The 22,086-nt window shown below is 37.4% G+C and overlaps 5 protein-coding genes across 8 annotated transcripts in view; 2 read left to right on the top strand and 3 right to left on the bottom strand.

The window, feature by feature from the left end:
- Nucleotides 1–8,439, bottom strand: part of LOC124634746 (mitogen-activated protein kinase kinase kinase 4) — a 51,912-nt gene extending 43,473 nt beyond the window's left edge. For all 4 annotated transcript variants that reach the window (XM_047170407.1, XM_047170406.1, XM_047170409.1 and 1 more), the window contains exons 1-2: nt 8,105–8,439; nt 1,268–1,408 (exon numbers count right to left, since the gene is read on the bottom strand). In XM_047170407.1, the coding sequence (XP_047026363.1) occupies nt 1,268–1,408; nt 8,105–8,187 (224 nt within the window). In that variant the 5' untranslated portion in view covers nt 8,188–8,439. The remainder of the gene's footprint in view (nt 1–1,267; nt 1,409–8,104) is intronic.
- Nucleotides 4,318–22,086, bottom strand: part of LOC124634748 (scavenger receptor class B member 1-like) — a 28,927-nt gene continuing 11,158 nt past the window's right edge. Inside the window, exon 12 of the transcript XR_006984905.1 lies at nt 4,318–4,377. The gene's annotated coding sequence lies outside the window, so the exon portion shown is untranslated. The remainder of the gene's footprint in view (nt 4,378–22,086) is intronic.
- Nucleotides 13,934–15,009, bottom strand: LOC124634752 (protein diaphanous homolog 1-like). Its single transcript, XM_047170417.1, has one exon. The coding sequence runs from the start codon at nt 14,631–14,633 to the stop codon at nt 14,010–14,012; it is 624 nt and encodes a 207-aa protein (XP_047026373.1). The 5' UTR covers nt 14,634–15,009; the 3' UTR covers nt 13,934–14,009.
- Nucleotides 15,708–16,874, top strand: LOC124634750 (vegetative cell wall protein gp1-like). Its single transcript, XM_047170415.1, has one exon. It carries the CDS (start codon nt 15,735–15,737, stop codon nt 16,788–16,790), a length of 1,056 nt encoding a protein of 351 aa, XP_047026371.1. The 5' UTR covers nt 15,708–15,734; the 3' UTR covers nt 16,791–16,874.
- On the top strand, nt 19,656–20,979 carry LOC124634749 (developmental and secondary metabolism regulator VEA1-like). The gene has a single exon (XM_047170414.1). The coding sequence runs from the start codon at nt 19,828–19,830 to the stop codon at nt 20,977–20,979; it is 1,152 nt and encodes a 383-aa protein (XP_047026370.1). The 5' UTR covers nt 19,656–19,827.

Raw genomic sequence — 22,086 nt, 5'->3', positions numbered from 1 at the left:
TTTTTAGAATTTCAAATCTTTTGACGATAAAAAAATCAAATCTATTACAGCAATGGCAAACATAGCTCGTTTATCTTTCCCAAAGTTATTTTAAATAAAAAAACATAGTAAGGAGAGGCAGTGAAAACTTATTGACCTAGGTGGTATCAAGCATACACAATAAATACTCTCCTTGAGATAAAACTATAACTGTCGTAGTGTCAGCCTAGTCAACATTTAGATAATTTTACGATGTTAGGCTTTATCTATATGTATAAGTAATGTATTTTAGTTATTTTTTTGACATGATATCATCAGCCATTATATCGTCCCACTGCAGTGCACAGGCCTCTTTTCAACAGAGAAGAAATGAGCGATAACCACCACGCTGGCTCAAGGCGGATTGACGATTTGAGACTTACTGCCACACTCAGAGTCGTTTAATGATTACTTAAGTCACTCCTTAGTGACGGAATGTCACACAAATCCTTCACTAAGGAATGGCTTAAGTAACCATTAAATGACTCTGAGTGGGGAGGTTTGTCCGGGTTTCCTCAAGATGTTTCCCTTCTCCTTTACTCAGTCATTGATGTCCTAGATCTTCTGATTAACAAAGAAAAACATCCTGAACCTATATCTTATAACGGCACGTAATAATTGAATGACGTCTTTGTTTAATTTTATTGAGACTAACTTTTATATGCAGGCAACATGACACTTTAGTATGTGTCTCATATTTCTGGTATTTTAAAATACAAAAATCTGAGAAATAACTCGTTTGATAAATATAGAGGTCGGGACGCTCCCGGTTGCGGTCCAATTACCAGTTGGTAAGGAAACTAGGGGCATTCAACTTATCAAAGCGCCAATCAGAAATGAGTCATATGGAGACCCGGTCTCCCAGCTGGTACTTTAAAACCCCAAACTCTTTAAAGACCGAATTCAGAATACGTTGAGGTCACCAGGACAGGAAATAAAGCAAGAAAGCAGTTATAATTTATGTCAAAGGAACGCTGCGCACCATTTGCAGAAAAAATATAGCTCGTAAAACACCGTAAATCGAAATGTGCCGCTCGAGGTGTTATCACATTATATTCTATTAAATATTTATAGCACATAACCTTCAGAATGTTCAATTACAGTACTTTATTATGAATCGCTCCAAATGTTGATTAATATCAATTTGGTCACCGACTTCAATCCTTTTAACATGTTTCACATAAAATCCGCCTAAAAGGTCTTCTACGTCTCGAAGAAATACCTTCATCTGAATAGTCTTGTTGCTTACCGTCTTCCTCTCTCCTTATCCCTGATCCTGGAGCGAGGAGGAGTGGTCCCGAGGAGATCAGCCTCGGCCCCATCGCCGCTATCAGCCAGAAGGTACTTGGAAGAGTGGCGGGGATTCCGGAACACCACATCTTTGGCGTCACTGCAAATAAGAAAAACCAATTGAGACTTTGGAAGATAAGTGAAGAAATGGGAAAATACTTTGAATGATACGCTATTTTCAAAAAATCCAACTCAATCTTTGCGCTGGAAACACCACTAGGATGGGATATTTTAACTTTTGATAAGTAAGGACTGATAACAGCGACAATCAGCTCTTTAGTTTTTATTTAAATTGACTAATGATGACGTCAAACTGTGAAATAATCTCTTATTTCTATTTATGTAATGATTACAATGGTATTTCTAGTCTTCGAGACCCGATACTTCGAGACTTCGAGTTCTATAGGACCGATGAGATGATGGTCCCTTTCTCCACATAAGTTAAGGTCAGATCAAAACTGTACAACCTCGTCCACACGTTATCACGGTCCTATTATACAGCAATGATAACAATGTTTGTGTGAGTTATATTACTTTATTACTAATTATATCGTCAAGTGGTTATATCTCAGTTTCCAAGATTAATGTGATTAACGATTGTCGCGTGAAAGAATGTTCTACAGTCCTTTATAAAATCAAACGTTTTAATTTATTGAGAGTAAAAAGGGAAAATGTAATTAATGGTCCTGAAACTAACTAAAGACAGCTCCCAAAAACAAACATCGGAATGTTTACAAGACGCTTCGAACAAAAAGTGACAAAAAAAAACTCTTTGGCAACACGAATTAGTCTGCTGTATTTTTAAAAATAATATTGAACTTACAATGTTTATATTTTACGGAAGAACTGTGTGTTTCAGTTTATACAGATAATTATGTATCAGTTAACAAAAGATAACGGCGATAGGCAGTCAGCAGACTAGCGCGTGGCAAAATAAAATTCCATAATGCATCTAATACTGGATTTCGTCCTTTTTCCTCGATCAGAGACCATCTCACACAAACACTCGAGATATCATATTATCGAAACAATCAAGCACATAAAAGAACACTAACTTTAGAACCGTACGGAAACCTCAAGTCATGTGTAGTACTGTTAATTCTTCTTCTAGCTGGTGGACCATGGATCATATGTTAACAAGCAGTAAAGCCTCTTTGCAAAAAAAGGTTGATGATACCGCCTGCCGATAGTCATGTGCCCTAGCTCCCTAGCATATCTCAAAATCAGACGTCATAAGACCCTTCATCGAAGCACTCAGCTCCTTCGTATTTCCTTTAAGCGTGTTCTAATTGTTTACGAACTTTTCTTGTTTATTAGCACACTGCGTCTGTCAGTCTGCCCGGGTTATTCCGAGAACACAAAACATGTGGGAAACTTTCTATTTCACCTAGCGACGCGTGCGCATACGAAATGCCGACGCGTAGGTAGGCTATATGGGGAAGTAACGGATGCAGTGTTTTGTTTTTAGAATAATGATTACCTACTGTTATCATGAGGATAAATTCACACATGATAAGAAAATTAAGTCTGGAGTAAAATATAAAAATCTAAAGGAAGAACCACATTGTTTACAGTTATTAGAGATTTGAAAATATATTTGGTTATCCAGGTATCTGTCACCACACTTTGGCCTTTTTCTGAACAATTTTCTCGATTTTCATACGACCTAGCTACAGTCAGCTGTTCATTTTACTATTCTTTTCTATTCTAAAGTAAGAGTCGTCAAGATTTGTACAAGTAGCTGAGCTAAGAAGGACATGAAGGAATTTCACGCAATGGGACTTAGAAAATAAACTTAAAACTGAGTACAACTCTTTGAATGTAAATAACTTACCTATCTAGTATTTAATATCCTGGTTTCAAGGTTAATATAACGATAATTTCAGTGTTTACAAAAACTTTATTTTATTCTTTCCATTGTTTCATTCATAAGTCATACTTAACATTTTATAAACCGTGCCTTCGATTTTATCTTCAGCCTTATCTTAATGACTATAACAAAGTCATTTATGGTCATTATCTCCCCATTTTCAAAACAAAACTGTACAGCAGGACTCCCACCTATGTCATTATTATAGGTTTTTAACAGTTCCCATGGCTATACTTCGGCCGTTCAGAGAATGCGTTCCTGACACCTATCAGTTAGTCACGACTAGTGATGGGCACAACATAACACTGAGTTCGTTACCGTTCCTTCAAAATGAACCGCCGCATTATTTTAAGATTATTTTCGTTTTAAATTGGCGGAATCATTTGTTTTATATTTTAGTTATTTAAGTGGAAACCAAAAAAAGGTAATATTCATATAATAAAATTGTTTTATTTATTCTTTGTTACAAGTACATTGAATTGAATGTGCGAACAGAATATTAATCAGACTCCGATTTGCTTGAGGAGGTGGTGTCTTCATCATCATCTTCGCCTACATGTATAATTATATTATTATCAATAACAGAATCAATCCTGATATCTCGGTCTAACAAAAGCCGGGTAATCAAATAAAAACAGATCGAAAACACTTGAAAAACGTGGTCTATGCGCACGAAACGACAACGGACGACTGTTTTAGCGTCACAAAATGGCGGCCCATAACGCCATTTGGGGTTACCATTTTTAATCTAAGTATAAAAATGCGGTTTGGTCATAGTTTTATTTTTATATTTCATAAACGTTATAATTAAGTCTTATAGTCCATTATTTTCCAATTCTTAAAAAGAAAATCAAAACGTATTATTTTATATTATAACTGTATAAGAACAGATTACGATACTTGCCTGTTATTTTTAGCACAGCACTACAAAATATAAACCGCTGACATAACCTTGTAATAGCGCAGTATAGATTTAGAAAAATATTGTTTACCAAGTTATTTGACACTCAGTTTGGCACAAAATTATAACATTCATTGATTATTGATATAATAATGTTGTTTTAATGCTCCTCAATTGTTAAAACGGTAAACAACCAGCAAAAATATTTTTATCGTAACTGCAACGCCATTGCAAAGTTACGTCGTCAGTTCAATCGCGACGTGTCAGGAACGCATTCTCTGAATGGCCGAACTATAGTATTTTCAAAATTGAGCAAAAACCCAAGGTCTCGATAATGGGCCACCATATTTAAATGCCGTTATTCCAGACTTCCGCATAGGTACAATAGTTTTTGTACACGAATTTACTGACGACCTTCACGGAGTACAATCGTCAAATTGTTGGAATCCAACCTGCGTACGTTATCATTTATCATTAACTATTTAAACACTGCTAGGTACTTCTATGAAGAATGACAGTGTCACACTCGGAAGCCAAGCCAAATTTTATTTAAAACTAGACAACACGATTGATTTTGACGTGACTAAATGAAATACATAACAGACAAGAAAGACTGTGAAGACCTACGTCAGAAAAAAGTATCTTGTTTCATACAACATTCCAATCTTCCTTGAGTTTTTGTCTCCTGTGATATAAGTCTGGCACTCCCTCACTCTGCACTACAACATCTACATACATATATGTATTTTAGATATTACGTCTTCCAAAAATACAGTCCCAGACTGGCTCGAAGAATTTTTCTAATGTTTCACGTCTCGATGCCATGACACCCTGCCTGGTCATTCTTTATAATGATCCAATAGCAAGACCATGGCAAAAGTAATTGGTGCGAACAAATGACCAGGAAAACGGCGGAATTTTGGACAAAGTTCAAGGCCATATCTAATCTTTGCGTAAGTAGCTATATCTATTACGAAGAGAATTCATGGTCAAAACCAAAAATCTTAGGCCTGCGTCAATACTGGAAGGAAATAAAATGGACTACTAAACCAAGAACTTACCGGGATCGCAGTTAAAGCATGTTTTAGAAGAGTTGATAGTTATTGATCTGTGAATTTATGAATTAAAATTCCTTCGCGACCGCCATTCCGATAAAGTAATCAATCAATATGTTTGCTGCCCATACAGGTTAGCTATTAGCTGTGTAAACGGTAAAGCACTTAACAAATTACAGTTTACAACAGTTATGTTAAATGAAGGTGGAAACCTAACTCATGCATGAATATAAGGATATTTTTGCATATGGCATTTCAAAGTGCTCCTTTTGCTCGTAGGCTATAATTTGCGCCCCCTAGACAGCCAAATCTAGTTATCTTGCTAACGAGTTGTGATACATAGGTATGTACATATTTTTATTAGGGACACTTTTTAGATATTGGGTGTTTGCTCCGCCAGATTTCGAGCAAAAACCGATAGGAATGGACGCTCGCTTTTCGAGAGGACGTGTCTGTCTGGCTATCCGCTTTTAGTGCATGCTTATTTGCGTCCTAAATTGAAGAGAATCTATTTTGGTTTTACCTTAAAAATCGTCAACTGCACAACAACAAACACTACCTATACTTCAGACTTAAAATACGTCATCTACCGAGAATTGCAGAAAACGAAGTTTTTGACAACAATATACAAATATGCAGATAGGTACCTAAATGTTCATCTGACCATCGTTTGCATAAAACTTTGACGTCACAAAGAGACGACCCTCACTCGCAATGGAAGGAAGTGTTCATTACGGTAGGTCATTGTGGGGCTTCCCCGGCTTCGCGGTTCACTATTACAAATCAAAGACAAGTGTAGGATTTTGTACCTAAACAACCTTCTGTTTATATGTTGGTCATTTTCAAAGATCGGAATACGGCGAAATGTTTCTCAAATATTGTGGCTATGGCAATAATTATTAGGTACCTAATAAATAAGTTATGGATTGTATTTTATGGTACCAAAACTAATTTTCTAAGAATTCTATGTAGACCGACTAGCGTCACTTGGAGCATTAGATAGGCATTAGATATCTACTTTAGAATTATACTTTTTTTATGAAATAAGAGCTATATTATCGTTTATTGACGTCTCTAAGTGAAGACAGTTCTATAGAACTATCATGCGTGAATAAACCTTAAAATAAGGTACAGAATATGAAATTTATAGATGGCCACATACTTTATGAATGAGTGTCATTTGTATGAGATAAGTTTAAGCTCAGCTTTACAAACCACTACCTATCACTAACCAAGGAAAATGCTGAATAACAAAACAAGCCTTATTTACCTAGACAGAATTATAACACCTTACACAGGCACAATAAAATTCAAAGCCATGCACAAGTACAGACAAGTACTCAAAAAGTAATACAAATTCATCATCACTATCTATGACAGGTCTGGGAAATGAAAAAGCATGAAAATCACATTAACGGTTATCAAATTTTTGCACCAAGTCACTCACGAAAGTCATGAATGAGTGACTCATAATGTTTTTAGCACTGAGTGTACAATTTTAGTGCAGATTTGCCTACATTTAACGCCTACTTACATTCTTCTTAATCAGTCAGGCATGGCTGAAACCAGACACAAACAATTTAAGACATGCAATTATTAACTCTATTCATTATGCTTAATGACCAATAATGAATAAATGACCAATTCATCAACTGCCTGGCCTTTTACCAACTATGTTGGGATAGGCTGCCGGTCTAACAGAACGCAGCTGAGAACCAGTGTTCTATATGAGTCCACTGCCTATTTCTTTTTATATTACATAAGTTGAATTGTGATGATATTGAAGAATCTGTGTGTTTTTACGAAAAAAAGATACAATGATGACAATAACTTAATAAATATTTTTGAAGATCTGTGCAAAAGTGATCATGAGTGTGCTTAAAAAAATCAAAACTTGTTACTCACAAAACCATCATGTTAGTATAAATAAGTTATCCAAAATCCAAAACTTTTATTTATTACATTAGTTTTCCTGCCACGGACGTCTAGATGCATTTGTTTGTTTTTTCATTTAATATCACATTACCGTTCAAATGCGTAGATTCAAGCGTAGCATGATAACAATGATAGGTGCTCACTGATAAGTTAATCTAGCTTAACAGGCATCAATGTCCATGAAATAGCTTTGTAATGTTGAGTGGTTTTATGAAAGCAATCAGGTAGTAAATTAGAAGTGTATGCATGCTTAGCGGAGAATACTGTAGCAATATTGCTACAGATTTCAAAAGCCACTTGCTTGTTTTTTATCAAAAAGGAGGAAGTTCTCAATTCAGACTTGGTTGTAATAAGACTTATTGTCTTCTTACTACCTGTAACAACTGCAGAAGATGTTCATACTGCAGCCGGTTAGAATGGTTGGTTCAATAAGAACCTTGATATTCTAAACATGGAAATAAACCTTTTCAAAGTAGGTAAATACAACAGAAATCAAAGTTCTCTGACCTTTTAAATGTAGAAAACATAGAGCTGTTATATTTTGCATGTATCCATGTGGTTTTTGTACACTCATATTTTATACTGTAGGTTTCTTACTTTGTTTTAGTAGTATTGCAGTATTACTAAGTACTTTTAGTAGGTAAAGAAATAAAGGAAAACTAAGAAATTGTATTGTTCACCAGTTGTGCTAGCAAATCCTTGAGTTGCCCTTCATTGAAGCAAATCATTGTGTAAACTGATATAGTAATAGATGCATACATACAGCATCCAGTATGATATAACAACCATTTATATGTAGGTATACACTTAATTAAAACAAATATGGTGTACAATTAATATTCATGTTGGATCCATGTAGGAAAAAAAGCTAACAATAGAGTGTATTAAGTAAGTATTATAAGTAATTCTGACCAAAATGATGTGAGATTCATAATCATTGATAATCGCTTTCGAATGATGACGGATATTTAAAGTGTACACAAAAGGGTATAAGTTCGGCGCATTTACCGTCTTCATAATTAAATTAACACTTACAAATCATCATCGGAGCTGTCCGAGTTGTAGTTTATCGGGAACCCCATACTCTTCTTCCAATCACTGTCCATAGAATCCCCCATTTTAATTAATCACGAAAACTTGGATTCCTCAGACAAAACACGATTCCCGCGATTCACCAAAACATAGTCACTTGTTCTACCTCACAAAACTACCTTAATCACCCACAAAATTTGCACAACACTGCTTAGATACGTGGTTTAAAGTATATGACATGTTTATACATCAATTTTGTTGGTAAAGAACCGGTATTTGAATAAAAAATTACAATATAACCGAGCGTCCGGTCACACGTCTTATCACGCGACTGACAGAATCAGTCGGACAGATGGATAGTGTCAAAACTTCGCAAATGTCAAAAATAACGACTGTCATGTTTTGATAATTTGTTTTTATCATAGACATAATATTAGTAAACAGGACTGCGCATATAAACCCAAAAAACGAGCCGAGTGAAACAGTTAGTACGGAGGCTGTCTGTCCCTTTCTAATAGGGTGACTATGAGATTAAGCTATGTGAGACAAATCCGAATTTGCTAAGATTATTAAACACAGATTAGTATTGAAGTTTTAACTTACGCAGTTTGTGACCTTAAGATACTAATAAAGGCTTTTAATAATTAGCGGAAATTAGCAGTATAAAAGCAGGAAGATTCGAAGTGAAGACTGTTTTTTTTGTATTTCTACTTCATATATAGACTGCTGAGCCATTTATGTCGCCTTTCTTCATTTTTTGGGAAGCTATAACAATAGTACAACAGTTTTAAAATCCATCACCCATATTTTGACTCGTTACAAGAATTCATGGGCACCCTAGTTGTTTGGTTTACGAAAATGTTATTATTAGCTAACCTGTGGAACGATATATTGCAACCACCATAGGATTCACTTTTGCAAGTAGAAACGCAACACTTTTTCACCATTTTAATAGTTTAAATTGATTTAATACAAAAAAATATAAACAAAATTTTAAATGCTGATTACGCGCCAAGAATGTTCAGGGTTACCGCTAGAAAATAAAAAAAAGCAAAATAAAAATTTATGTTGTTTATGTTTTAATAATAAATACGAATAAATTAATGCGATTTTTATTAATTTGTTGACTTACAATTGTTAAAATAAGATAAAAATATAAGTGATTCAATTGTTTTTGGGAAGACAAAACTTTTGATCACAACATTTTTTTATGCTGGCAAGGTGTTAGAAAGAGACAAACAGCCTCCGTTCGAACTATCCCTCTCGGCTCGGATTTGCCTCTGTGTATTATGCAACCAATTTAGTACCTTATTGCGTTAGAATAGAGTTCATTTTCGTAAATATATATTTTGAGCGTGCGCAATCTTGTTTAGTAATATTATATCTATGGTTTTTATTAGCAATGCAGATAATTAAACATAACAAAAGTCATGGAAGTATGTACGTAGTACTTATTACTTCCATGACAAAAGTATAATAATTAATTTATTTCGATATTCGAAATTCTTTTTTGTTACTACTACGTGTGTTGTTCCAAATTCAAAGGAAATCAGGAACGTCATTTTTAACGCTTTTCTTTTAGTTATTGAGAAAAGGTTCCATCAACTATGTATAGCCTAGCCTTTTCCCAACTATGTCGGGATCTGTTTCCAGTTAAGGAGAGGACCTCCTCAACCCAGTTAGACATTCTGGATTTTGACTTCTTAGAACGATTACCAAATACGTTAAAATCGAAACGGGGACGCAGCCATTAAACGAGCCTTCAGAAACACGGAGAAACACTTGATAAGATGGTAATGGTCACATTGGTCACCCCTCCATGGCCCAACCGCGCCATGCGTTCAAGTTCAAGTTTATAGGTAGTTTCGGAGCTTTTAGGGTACCGTCACAAAAAAAATGTTTCATTCTTGTAAGGCGAGTAGATAGATATACTATAAATACGTAGACATCTCAACCTATACAAGTTTTTGATTGAACTTTAAAAAACTATGTATAGGTATGTAGAGGTATAATAAATTAAATTAAGTACCTAAGCATCGTATGAATTTGTACCTGCTACAACAAGAAATTGAAATATGATCAAAAATAATTGCAACATTCACGTTAAGTCAATAAACGGAGTTATTCACCTTCTTAAGAAACATTAAACTTCTTAAGACCGTTTGCCCCTAGAAAATGAGTAGGCGACGCGACGCGGCGACGCCGACGTGATCAAAAATAAATTAAATAAAAAAGATACTTATTGTTGAAAAGATAGTTTTCAGGATAGTGAGCGCAACTTTATACATAGACAGACATTAAATTAACTTAATCCTTATTTCTCTTTAGATTTTTAATCAGCATAAATGCACAATCAACAACAAAGTGAGACAAAATCTACCGATGCTAATATTATTACAGGCAATTATTTGAATTAAAATTAACGTGAGTAAAATGATTCTGCTTTGCCAAGCACAGTAAATAAATGAGACTAGGTCTTCCAGCGTGAAAGCACGTGCCCGCAATCACGTGACGAACTAAGCACGTTTGAGTTAACGATGCAAATGCAACGATGCAATGTGAAGATATAAGTAGTTTGTTTGGTTGGACTTTGTCATCTCTGGAACCTTTAAAACATTGTATTATAGGGTCTAATAGGAGGAGAGATTGGTTAATTATCAGATAGATGTCATGAATAAGAAGAGAGTGAATGTTAGTATGACGAATGAGAGGGGGGAATGGATTTGGACAGAAAATTGCGCCGACCCTGAAATAACATTGGAAACATTGCAAGAAGAAGAAGGAGAGGGAGTCCCACTAGACCCTTAGACATAGAAACCTACCTCCTGACCCACCAGGGCTGGTCCATTTGGATACCTATTCATCACTATTATCATGAACAGTTCGAAAATACGGGTGCCACTTTTGAATTCTTATCATCTTACTCACACTCAGTAAGCGCACATTTAGATAGAATTAAAGAGATTGATAAGTTAGTAATCAGCTTGCCTGTGTAACCAGTACTTTCAGTCGTAACTGCATTGTATTGTTCGTTATATAACTGTTATTTTACATAATGTTCGGCAGTTAGACTTTGGAACTTAGGTATTTTTTGTATGGCACGTAGACCGCAGCTGTGTAGAGAATAGTGTGGAGCTAAGCTGCAGTATTATAAAGAAGCGTCCCTTAGGTTAGATATTTTCTGGAGACAGAATAGCCCTTGATGATAGTTTTATTTCCTTTAAATCTGAGACCTGCATAAATTCAGAGTTCTAATCTTATGAATAGGTAAAATTAAACATGAATAACAATTAAAATAATGTAATCTAATGAAAAGTTCCATCCAATCCAAACATTCCGATCAGCTATTTCAATCGGAACTACGCCATACCCAGGTATTTTCCGCTGTTCTTTGTTTCATGGAAGATGATGACAATTTTTTTTTTAGAGAAAACGACAATAAAATCAATAACAGAACTTTAATATTTACATGTAAAAAATACTGAACATACAAAAGTAACAAAAAGCATAAGTAATATAGTTATCAACCAGTGAAATACAGAGGCCACACATATCCCGCGGGGTCACTCCGGTATCCTGGTAGCCAAGGCCAGTACTGCTTCGGCTGACTCCTGATGATCTCGGCAGGTATGTCACAGAGCTCACAGTTCTTGTACACCCTCAGAGCTGCCATCATAATGATTGGAAGGAAGATTATGAATTTTAGCAGCATCTGGAAGAATAGTCAAGGAAATGGTAAGATAGGTGTTTCTTTGTTATAATTTGTGGGTTCATTTTGTTGAAGATACTTACTGAAAGGTTGTTATTACTGATCATTGTCATCTTTTGGGTGTATCAATAGGCTTGTTAGTAACGTTATAGGTAAACAGTACTGAAGTACAGCAACCTTGGATATGTAAAACAATTAGGTACTTTGCAGTTCTTACATAACTTGGTGATTGAAGTTACCGCGTTACAGACAATCAGTTCAGACTCACCAAGTCGTTTCTGGAGGAAAATTCAAAAACCCACGTTTTACTTCAGGTAATATTTATGTACCAAGTCTACCTCGAGCTAAGCAGCTCGCAGTTTTGAGTTCTGCGTAATTAGGTACCTACTAGTTTCTTATATACTTATAGATGGTTGTATTGCGTAAGTACTATAAGCAGGTGCAACAAAGGCTCGTTACGTCCGCAGGCCGTTGGTGTAACTGCGTTCTGATGAGTATCTTACTGCAGGAACATTAGGTAAGGCGTTTAGGTGTCCTTTTCTTCTTAACGAGTCTCCTAATAAGCCTAAGGGGCCTTTTGCCTACCAGTGGAACAGTTTACTAATCACAAATAAAATCCACCTAATGACGAGCCCTCAAAGAGTGCTACAGAATAACATTCGGGGACGCCGGTTTTAGGTGCCCTCCCAAGCAGGGGCGTGTAACTTCCAGAAATTGCTTATGCTTTGTGCACTGTTGTTGAGCTTGAGCGACCACTGCCTCAAACGGGGCCTGACCTATAAAGTTGGTTAGCGGAAGCTGGCTGAAGTAACAAGAAGTGGGCGCCTCTCTAAGGGTGAAACCGGACGGGCGATGCAGTGCAGCTTAATGAATATGATTGCTTGTTGAATAGTTCGTTTTATTTGTTCATCCAAAGATGCTCTGGTGGTTTTCGCTATAAGGTCGCTACTAAAGATCATTGGAATTTAATTTTCAGAATTTAAATTACTTGACATGAAGTAGACTGGTCAATTTAATTAAGTTTTTGAGGTATTTGTGTACAAGACCGACAAAGCTGCAGACAACTGGAACAGCAGGTGACGCTGCGACTAACGGTTGCATTCAGTTGCAGTGCTGTCTACGGTCGTGGCCGCCAAGCTTTTAAAATGCATTCCTTCTCCATGCTATTTTCTTCATTTACTTCTGACAAAGCCATTGCTACTGGCAATGTAATCGTTTTAATAAATATAATTGAAATAACTCTCGACGTTTTTTGACGCTTTTAGTCCATTGTCTCTGGAGGTCTGTACCTACATTTTTAGATGCTCAGAACCACCCAGGAAAACTGTAAACGGAGGAAGGAAAGATAGTGGAGATGACATAAGGAAAATTGGTTAGTCGCCTTCTTGTAGGTCACGGTAACATTTGGTAGGCGTTGCTAGAATAACAAGACGTTCGGGTACAATTCTTATAATAATAATCTTATAATTTGATTGATTGGTGTTTTGATTTTGAAATAAAGTTGCGTGTCTCATAGAAAGTGGAGCTAGTAACGTTCCTCGTCGAACGCCCGCATTTTGGAGGATATTTTGTGTTATGACGTCTCCGCTTATAATTTTGTTCTCCATGTCAGAACTTAATTCATAGATATTAAATTAAATTGTACAGTTGTACCTGCTGCAAGATACCTACAATTTTAACTCAACCTACTATTAAATTATAACCAGTAAAACAAACATTGGTATCAACTCCATAAGATAGCGCAGGGGAATCGTACAATATTATATACATAAGGCTACTTAATTACTTAGATGTTTATCTAGTGTTTTATTCATTAAGTAGGGATATCTTGAAAATCAAACTCAAGACAATGTCGCACATCTTGTCTTGACGATGGTAGGTAGGGTCTGCTAGGACTGCTAGTAACACTATGCCCTTGAGCCCTCTTCACATTGCAAACTTTTAACCGACCAATTGTCTGATCCGACTCATGATCATGTAGTGTGTAATTACATCAACGATCAGGTATGATTAAAAAAGTTTTAGTGAATTCACGATTACTTTCCAAATGAACTGTCAACCAACCTTGGAGACAAGTCTGCAGTGTGCAAAGGTAGGTGAAATAAAATTATGTGTTTCTCATATTTTCATTTATTCATAGTCTGGTACAAACTTAATTTAAGAGATCTTTATTACAAACATACAAAAATATTCTGGTCATTAACTGCTACGATCCTTGAACCTTATTTTGTCCTTATACTCTTCGCTCTCATGTTCTCCTTTCGCCATCTCCAGCCAGTCCTTCGCCTTGTCTTTCTTGATCTTCTTTTGGTACACCACATAGCCTTCCTTCGTGACATACGACACCACAGGAGTTAGAACCTCTCGCCTCTTCTTCTTCGAAGACCTCAGGTTATTTCTGGAACGGTATTCAGCACTTTCTGAACATGATCCTTCGCTTGAAGATGACTCCATGTTGACGCGCTTGCGTTTCGGCTTGCGCTTAGACTTGCGAGGTTTATCAGCTTTCTTCGAGTGATGAGGCGTAACCACCATCGGTAATCGTCCTCCGTTCATTGGGAACGCCATGGGGACTGGCATGGGTCCTGAAGGCATGCCAGGCAGACGCGGCATATGCGGCATCATGGGAGGCGCGTTCGGCATCTGCATCATCTGTCCGTTCGGCATCTGCATCATTGGTTGCGAGTTAGGCATCGGCATCATGTGCATCGGCGGCTGCCCCTGTTGGAAGGGGTACGGGAAGGGTGCTGGAGGCGCGAACTGGGATCCGGTCACTGCTATGAACAGCAGGACCAGAAACTGAGTGACGATGTGTAGCATCATCTATAATTCTTCAAACTTCTTTTGTAACTATTTGAAATGTAGATATGAGGTGGTTACTTTGAAATTCTTTCTGATGGTTTACAGTTACTTAGAAATTCAACCATTAATATCACTTTGTAGGAGCTGCCGAAAGCGTAATAAACTTGAGCTTTACGATTAAAGCTTGTGTATTAACTTTCAAGTCTGCTACATTATAGTGAAGCTGTGAGGCTTCCTCTAGGTATGCTGGTTGATCGCAAAAGAAACACGGATATTTATAGGCAAGTAGAAATTACCGCACAATGCCCGGTTCAAAGCACTACAAACAACATTACATATTATACCTAGGTAACATGATAACATTACGACATCAGCTTAGATAACGATTTTAGATGCATATATTGTATTGACGAGAAATTGATAAAAATCTTAGAAGGCAGCATATTATCAAGCTTTAATCTTATTGTTGACATATTTATCCAAAATGTTAACAACTAACCATGGCAGTATACTGCTTAATAATACCAAGTACCTCTAGATACTTAGATCTCTTTTTATCGCTAATTCAATGGAAACATTGTAAAATTATGAAAGCAAGAAAAAGGAAAACAGTTTTGTGTGTTATATAATATTTTGTGCAGGTGTTTTGCCAGGATCGTTTAGTTTTGTAAAAATGAACGTTTACATATAAGCTCATTTTATGACTGTCAGCATACTATCAGTCACAATTTCAAGCCAGCGTGATGACAAAAGTAAACATATTTTAAAATGTGAAAAAAAATAATGCGGAAACTGCGAAATTGGATAATCATGTTTTCTGTTAACCAGTTGTAAAAATCAATGCGTTTCGTAAGAGCTATTGTGAAGGTATTACGCAAATATCGGTTATTTAGCGGCGTAGGTTTCGGCTCTATTGTTTTTATAGCCCGCACCTGTTCGCAGCAGGTTTACAAAAGGCTCTACTTAACCGCTAAGGACCCATTGGACTCCTTGAATTTGGTCACGGCGGTTACAACCGATGGACGAAAGTAAGAAAATTCGATAAATTGTAAAAAAATACTTACGCTGAAGGATTTAAAAATAAAAAATAAAATTGTATATTGGTGTTTGTTACAGACAAAAATGAAGATAGTACTGCATCTCTGGTTACTTGCTAGTGCGTCCACTACGTTTGCAGTCAAAGACCCGCCCCTGCCGCCATGTCCAACAAACCTGCAGTACTTCCCTCAAAGCCTGCCGATGCACTGCAGGATGCCAAGAAGCGCAGATCCCGCCCAATTCCCCGGATTTCCTACATTACCACCTATGCCTGAATCTTTTTATCAAAGTCCACCACCAGATAAACAGCCCCGACCTATCCCAATACCAATTCCTCCGTTTCCAGGAATGCCTGGTGCTATGCCAATGCCAGGACCCATGGGGCCAATGGGCCAACCTATGCCACCAGGGCCAATGCCACCGGGAGCTATGCCAGTACCTATGCCCGGTGGTCCCATGCCAATGCCGATGCCGATGGTAGGAGGACCTCCACACAAATTACCAGTTATCGTTATGCCCTTCTACTCTCCGGATAATTCCTTTAAAAAGCAATCCACGCCCAAGCCTCGACATCGGCACCCAAAGAAGAAACGACCGCGGAAAAAGAGGCCAAACTCACATGAGTCCAATGACGAGACCAGCTCTGGCGAAGGTGGTTCCGGATCAGAAGATTCGGAAGATTCAAGTGAACACGGATTTTGGAAAGGCCGCGCCAAGGGCGGACGAAGGAAGATGTCCCGGAGGCAGATGTCTGGCAAAAAGTACAGGACAAAAAGGAAGGAAGTAGTAAATAATAAGAAGAAAGAACTATTAACTCCTATACTCCAGTACGTCACGAAGGATGGATATGTCATTTTTGAAAAACAGATTAGTAAAGGTGAGGCAAAAGACTGGTTGAAACCACCTCGTCCTGATGGTGCTGAAGTTAATGCAGTCGAAGAAAAACATGATGAAAAATTTAATGAAGTTAAGCCAAAAAGTGCTGAAAAAGTCGTAAAGGCATATGAAGAAGAAGAAGAAGTTCATATGAGAGCTGAGGAGAGTAAAGAGGCAGAGGCAATAACACAAAAACCAAGCATAAAAGTTAAACCAAGACATCGTCCCAGAAAACCAAACCCATTAATAAAGGGCGACCAATAGCCTGAACTGTATGAAAAGGTTATCTATTTTATATTTTTGTAAATGTATGTAAATATAAAATAAAAATTATAATTTCCACCATAATTCTTTTCATTCATTGTATAACGAATACTCTTAGGCCGCGAACGCACAGGCAGGTGGCTTGCTTAGCGCCTAGTGCCTAGCGGCTTTCATCCTGTCTATTCGACTAGCTAGGCGCTAAGCGCGCAGTGCAGCCGGTCGCGTTCGTTTTACTGGGCTACTCGCTAGGTGACGCGCTAGACACTAGGCGCTAAGCAAGCCACCTGCCTGTGCGTTCGCGGCCTTAATGATTACAACTATGTCATAGATGTAGAGCTGTGACATCCCTGAAGCATAGTACGCTTAAATGCCTACTCAAGCGGGGTCTTTTGAGGCACTAAACAAAAGTTAAAAAATCTTTACAGGATTATTTTAACACAAACATATTAATCTAATAAACTATGTAGGTACTGGTAAAAATTCATCATCATCATTGGCCACAGAGCATCTTGGTTAGATGATTGTGGCAGTGCTTGTCTAAGCGGTTATTAGTGCTATAATGGTAAAAATTGTGATTTTAATAATTAAGTAATTGTTATTTTTTGTATTTACATATATGTTGGCCTCATTTTCTTTTTAAACAGAATTTTCAAATGAAAACTCGCATCAAGGTGATTTGCCTTTAGTTAAGTGCTTTTACAAAAAGAATATGTCTGCGCTGCTTTTACACATACGATTAACATTCAGGGGCTTTTCAAACCATTTTAGTAGATTTTTTTTCACCAATTTCCCAAAAGACTAAAATCACAAATAGGTACTCTTCTTGGGTAATTTACGCTATATTTTATCCCGGTACAGGCAGTAGTTCTCACAGGACGCGGTTGAAACCGTGAGAAAACGAATAGTATTCATTACTATTCGTTATATCGTATAAGAGATTTTACTCTAAAAATAACTAAACAATACAATTATTTGGTTTTATTCAATTCAGTAGTGTATTTCAGCAGTGTGTAATTACTTACTCAATAAGTTCCAAATGGTGCCATGGGCCATTCACGTAAAATTTTATGGAGATAATTTATTTCAGGAAACTGATATCCTTATCATATACTTTATATGATAAGGACGAACCGGTTTCTCAGGAGACATCGCTTCTTCAGTCCTGTGCAAAAAGGTTGTATCTTTTGATCATATAACATTGCAGGGCATGGATAGGCCTCTTATTGTACAAAGAAGTCATGAGCGCTTATCCACGTCTGCTCAATTATGGCCGAGGGTTTTTTTTAAAGTTGGTTTATTTTGCTTCTCAAATGATCCGTCATGATACCTACATAATATAATGAAATTAAATTAAATGAAAAACATAAAGGAGTATATGGGCGAGTAAATAAAGTAATACTTGAGGGAGTACATGGTCAGAGGACAAAAGGGTGTACATCATGTAATGATAACAATAATGGCGGTAATCGATTTCGGCCATGGCATCGGTTCTCCCTAAGGTGATGATCCAGCTGCGCAGGACATATTTATTTATTTATTTATTTATTTATACTTTATGTACAAAATAGGTACATTGGCGGACTTAATGCCTCAAGGCATTCTCTACCAGTCAACCATCGGGTTAAAGGGAGAAAATATATATATATATATAGTGCACGAGCATTTGCGCAGCTACAGCTGCACGCACTATTCCTTCGACACCACCGGAGAGAGATCAGGCGCGGGACCGACAATAACGTACTCTCCGATGTATCATACACGAACTTATAGACTCTGGGCTACTTTGTGAAATTTTCTCACACTTTGTGAATTACATGCGAGACTCCGTCCACATCAGTCGCACTATGGTTCTACTTGATCAACGAATCAGTTCAATATAAAGGTAGAACATAGGGAATATTTGTGGGTACTACAGGGAGTTAATTTCAGAAGCTCCTCTTTTCTTAAGTTGATCAAAAAAAAGAAAACGCTTATTAGAATTGGACATGAATGTTGATGACTGATTTCCTGTTTCCTAGGTATAAAATAATGGCTGTTCAATGTAAAAGGTTATGTACCAGAAATCTTGAAAAAATACAATCCTTTTTAAATTATTGTTCTGAGTTTTGTTTTTATTCATAGTTTACACCTAGCGGTTGTCCAAGTCATCAGAAACAAGCGATTTGCAATATCTTGGCATTAGAGGTTTTGTATTACAAAGATAATAAATTAACGTTTTATGTATGCAGGTATGTATGCGGGCAGGATATATGATTCCCAAAACATTATTGACAACTCTAGTAAAGGTGATGATAACAAGAAAAATACTCGAGCAAACGGCCAAAAGGCGATCTTATAAAGGTCGCCGGAAGACGCTGGATGCAGGTCGCCTCCAACAGGTAGGTATCTGTGGAGATCTAAGGGGGAGGCCTATGTTCAGCAGTGGACGTCCTATGGCTGAGATGATGATGATGATGATGATGAAACGGCCAAAAACCAAAAGGCAATCAAAATTCTGACTCTCCAAAATTTTTTGTAAACACTGCATTAAAATCTGAAAACGAATCAATGATTAATATTTTATGTATTCTCATTACTTAACGCTATAAAGTTTGCCATAAAGTGGTTACGAAATGGGCCGGCCATGCACTTGCATTCGTCTGCAGCACAATGCACCACTGTTATGAAACGCATCTACTGAAAGTATAAAACTAGGCAGCTGACATGTACGCCATTGAATCGACACTATTTTGATTCGGCGCAGTTATGATTTCAGTAAGTAATAATTTTGTCGTAAATTACGTTCATATTTTATTGCCTGTCAGATTTTTTAATCTTATTTCTCAAGAAAGTAATTGATAAATTTTATTCCTTTTTTATTGTTCGCAAGGTTCCAGTTTGTTTGCAATCATGACCTTCTCGTCAAGTGTAGGTCCTTATTAGTCCAAATACCTGTGATCAAAAAAGAATAAATATAAATAGATGCTAAACACTGTGGTAATTAGGCAATAAAATATCAATTACAACACTATTTAAGACGCATATTATTTCTAACTTAATGATGTTATTGTTCCAGGATGCGTTACAAAAATGGAGCGTTGTGATCTTCATAGTGTTGGTAGTCGTGCACTCCCAGATGCAGATGATGCCGATGCCATACGGGTACGGGCCGCCGATGATGATGGCGCCGCCCCCGCCGCCCATGGCCATGCCGGTCCCGGTGCCTGTGGCCATCCCCATCCCTTACCCAGAGTCCACCACGACCACCACCACCACCACAACCACAGAAAAATCCAGCGCAGGCGGTGGTAGTGACGGCGGCATGCAAATACCCATAGCTATCCCGCTACCAGTGCCGCAGTTTGTGCAGATCGCAATTCCAAGCTTTCAACCTCCAAATTGTATGCCACCAAAGCCTAAAGGTAACGGTAACGGTAATGGTGGCAAAAATAAAAGTTGTCCCCCTTGTCCACCATGCTCGTGTAATCCATGCACGCCTTCTTTCTTCTCTTTCTGTTCGCCTTGCCATCTGCAGTGTAGATGCAAGAATGGACAAGAGAACCCTGCCCCTCAGCCACCGAACCCTCCCCAACCCATTCCAGGTCCTGCGTTCCCGATGCCTATCCCCATGCCCGCTCCACCTCCCGTAGTCATCGTGCCATTCCCTCCTCAGTTCAGCCCGCAACAACCAGAACAGCATACGGAATGTGAATCCCACTCAGTCAGCGCATCCTGTTCGGCAGAGAAGGAATCAAAGTCGTGTGAAAATGGCAGGAATCGAAAAAAGAAACGCAAAAAGGATAGAAAAAAGAAAAGATCAGGATACGATATATACAGAAGAAGAAATTTTGGCTTCAGAACCAGAGATAGCAGTGATGGTGGACTTATTAAACCTGTGCTCACTTACATGTCCAGAAATGGAGATATTAAGATGAAGAGACGACTGAGTAATGACGAGGCAAATGCTTTAATAGGAGATGGTGAAGTTCAAAATGTGCGCTTAATAGCTGGCGATGATTCAGATAACAGGCCAAGAATAGTAGTCATGACTCAGCCAGTTCCGAGAAGCCGCGACTATCGGAGACACCTGGTGGTGGAGGACGGCAGCTCGCAGCACACGCTGGGGAGTGGGAGGAAGGAACTGGTCTTCCGACCATCTGATAATAAGAAGATTAGCAACCTATCAGTGTCATTCCAAATAAGCAAATAGTTTGTAATGTTTATTGTTTTTATATCTTAACTATTTATATTTTGTATAAATGCCGATTAAAAGTTTAAAAAAAATTATAAGTCAATGATCTATGATTTTTAATAATGCGATCCTTGTATTGCGAGGCGATGATGCTAAATCTGTAGGAACTCAAGCGTCATGGGGACCTGTGATCTATAGATTCGTTTGAAATAAAATGTTAGACAATAATTTACCCAGAACACAGACTTTTGAATATTTCAAAAAGAACATCTACACATGGACAGACTTTGTACAAATCAGATATTGATATTGTAGCTATGCGATACTCACGTCGAATATAACGTTCTAGATTAGTTAGAACTCAAGAAAATATTTTAAAAATATTTATTCGAGCACGTCAAGGATTCAGAGAGAATATTATGTAGGGCCTTAAAATGCAGAAAATACAGCTTCTTTACAGCTCGTGTTTAATCCATCTGACCCTAAAACTGACGTTTCGACCACTGCTATAAAATAAAAGGCCATTATTATAAAACTGTATTCAATCTGAAATGAGGTTTTGTAACCGTCTCACTTAGAATTTGAGCAAAACTGAAATGATATACCTTAAATGATTACAGTGGTATAACAAAATATATTGGGAACTATCATAATTTCCTTGGCCTTTTCTCAATTTCTAATTTAGAGTCGGCGTAGCATGTCTTCCTCTTCCATATTTCTGTAAACGTCATCTTACTAGTGACATTCTTTCCAGCTATATGGTCTTTTGCAAAATCCTTTCATTGGTTAATTACTGCTCTAGAGTCACCAGGCACCACATTCGTGAATTACTGGCATATGTGATTGTGATATGTGCCACTTGAACCTACTACATATTTAAAAATTACAACCTGAGATACATCGACTCCTGCCGGGGCTACGGGATTGTTCGAAAGAGTTACCGACGCTTTTAGTCAGTAAGAGTCTGACACTTCCTCATCGCTGCTAATCCACAGCGGGAGGGGTCATTTGATGATTTTTGGCGTTGTTAAAAAAAAGATACAGCGTCGCCTATTTATCCAAACTAGACTTTAGCATTGAACCCTACGAGTTTTTGAAAGGCAACAGAACCTCATGGTGCAGTTT

Source organism: Helicoverpa zea, chromosome 11, assembly GCF_022581195.2.
Source record: "Helicoverpa zea isolate HzStark_Cry1AcR chromosome 11, ilHelZeax1.1, whole genome shotgun sequence".
Lineage (NCBI taxonomy): Eukaryota > Metazoa > Arthropoda > Insecta > Lepidoptera > Noctuidae > Helicoverpa > Helicoverpa zea.
The sequence above is the reverse complement of the archived record's forward strand: the minus strand, read 5'-3'. Positions and strand labels throughout refer to the sequence as shown.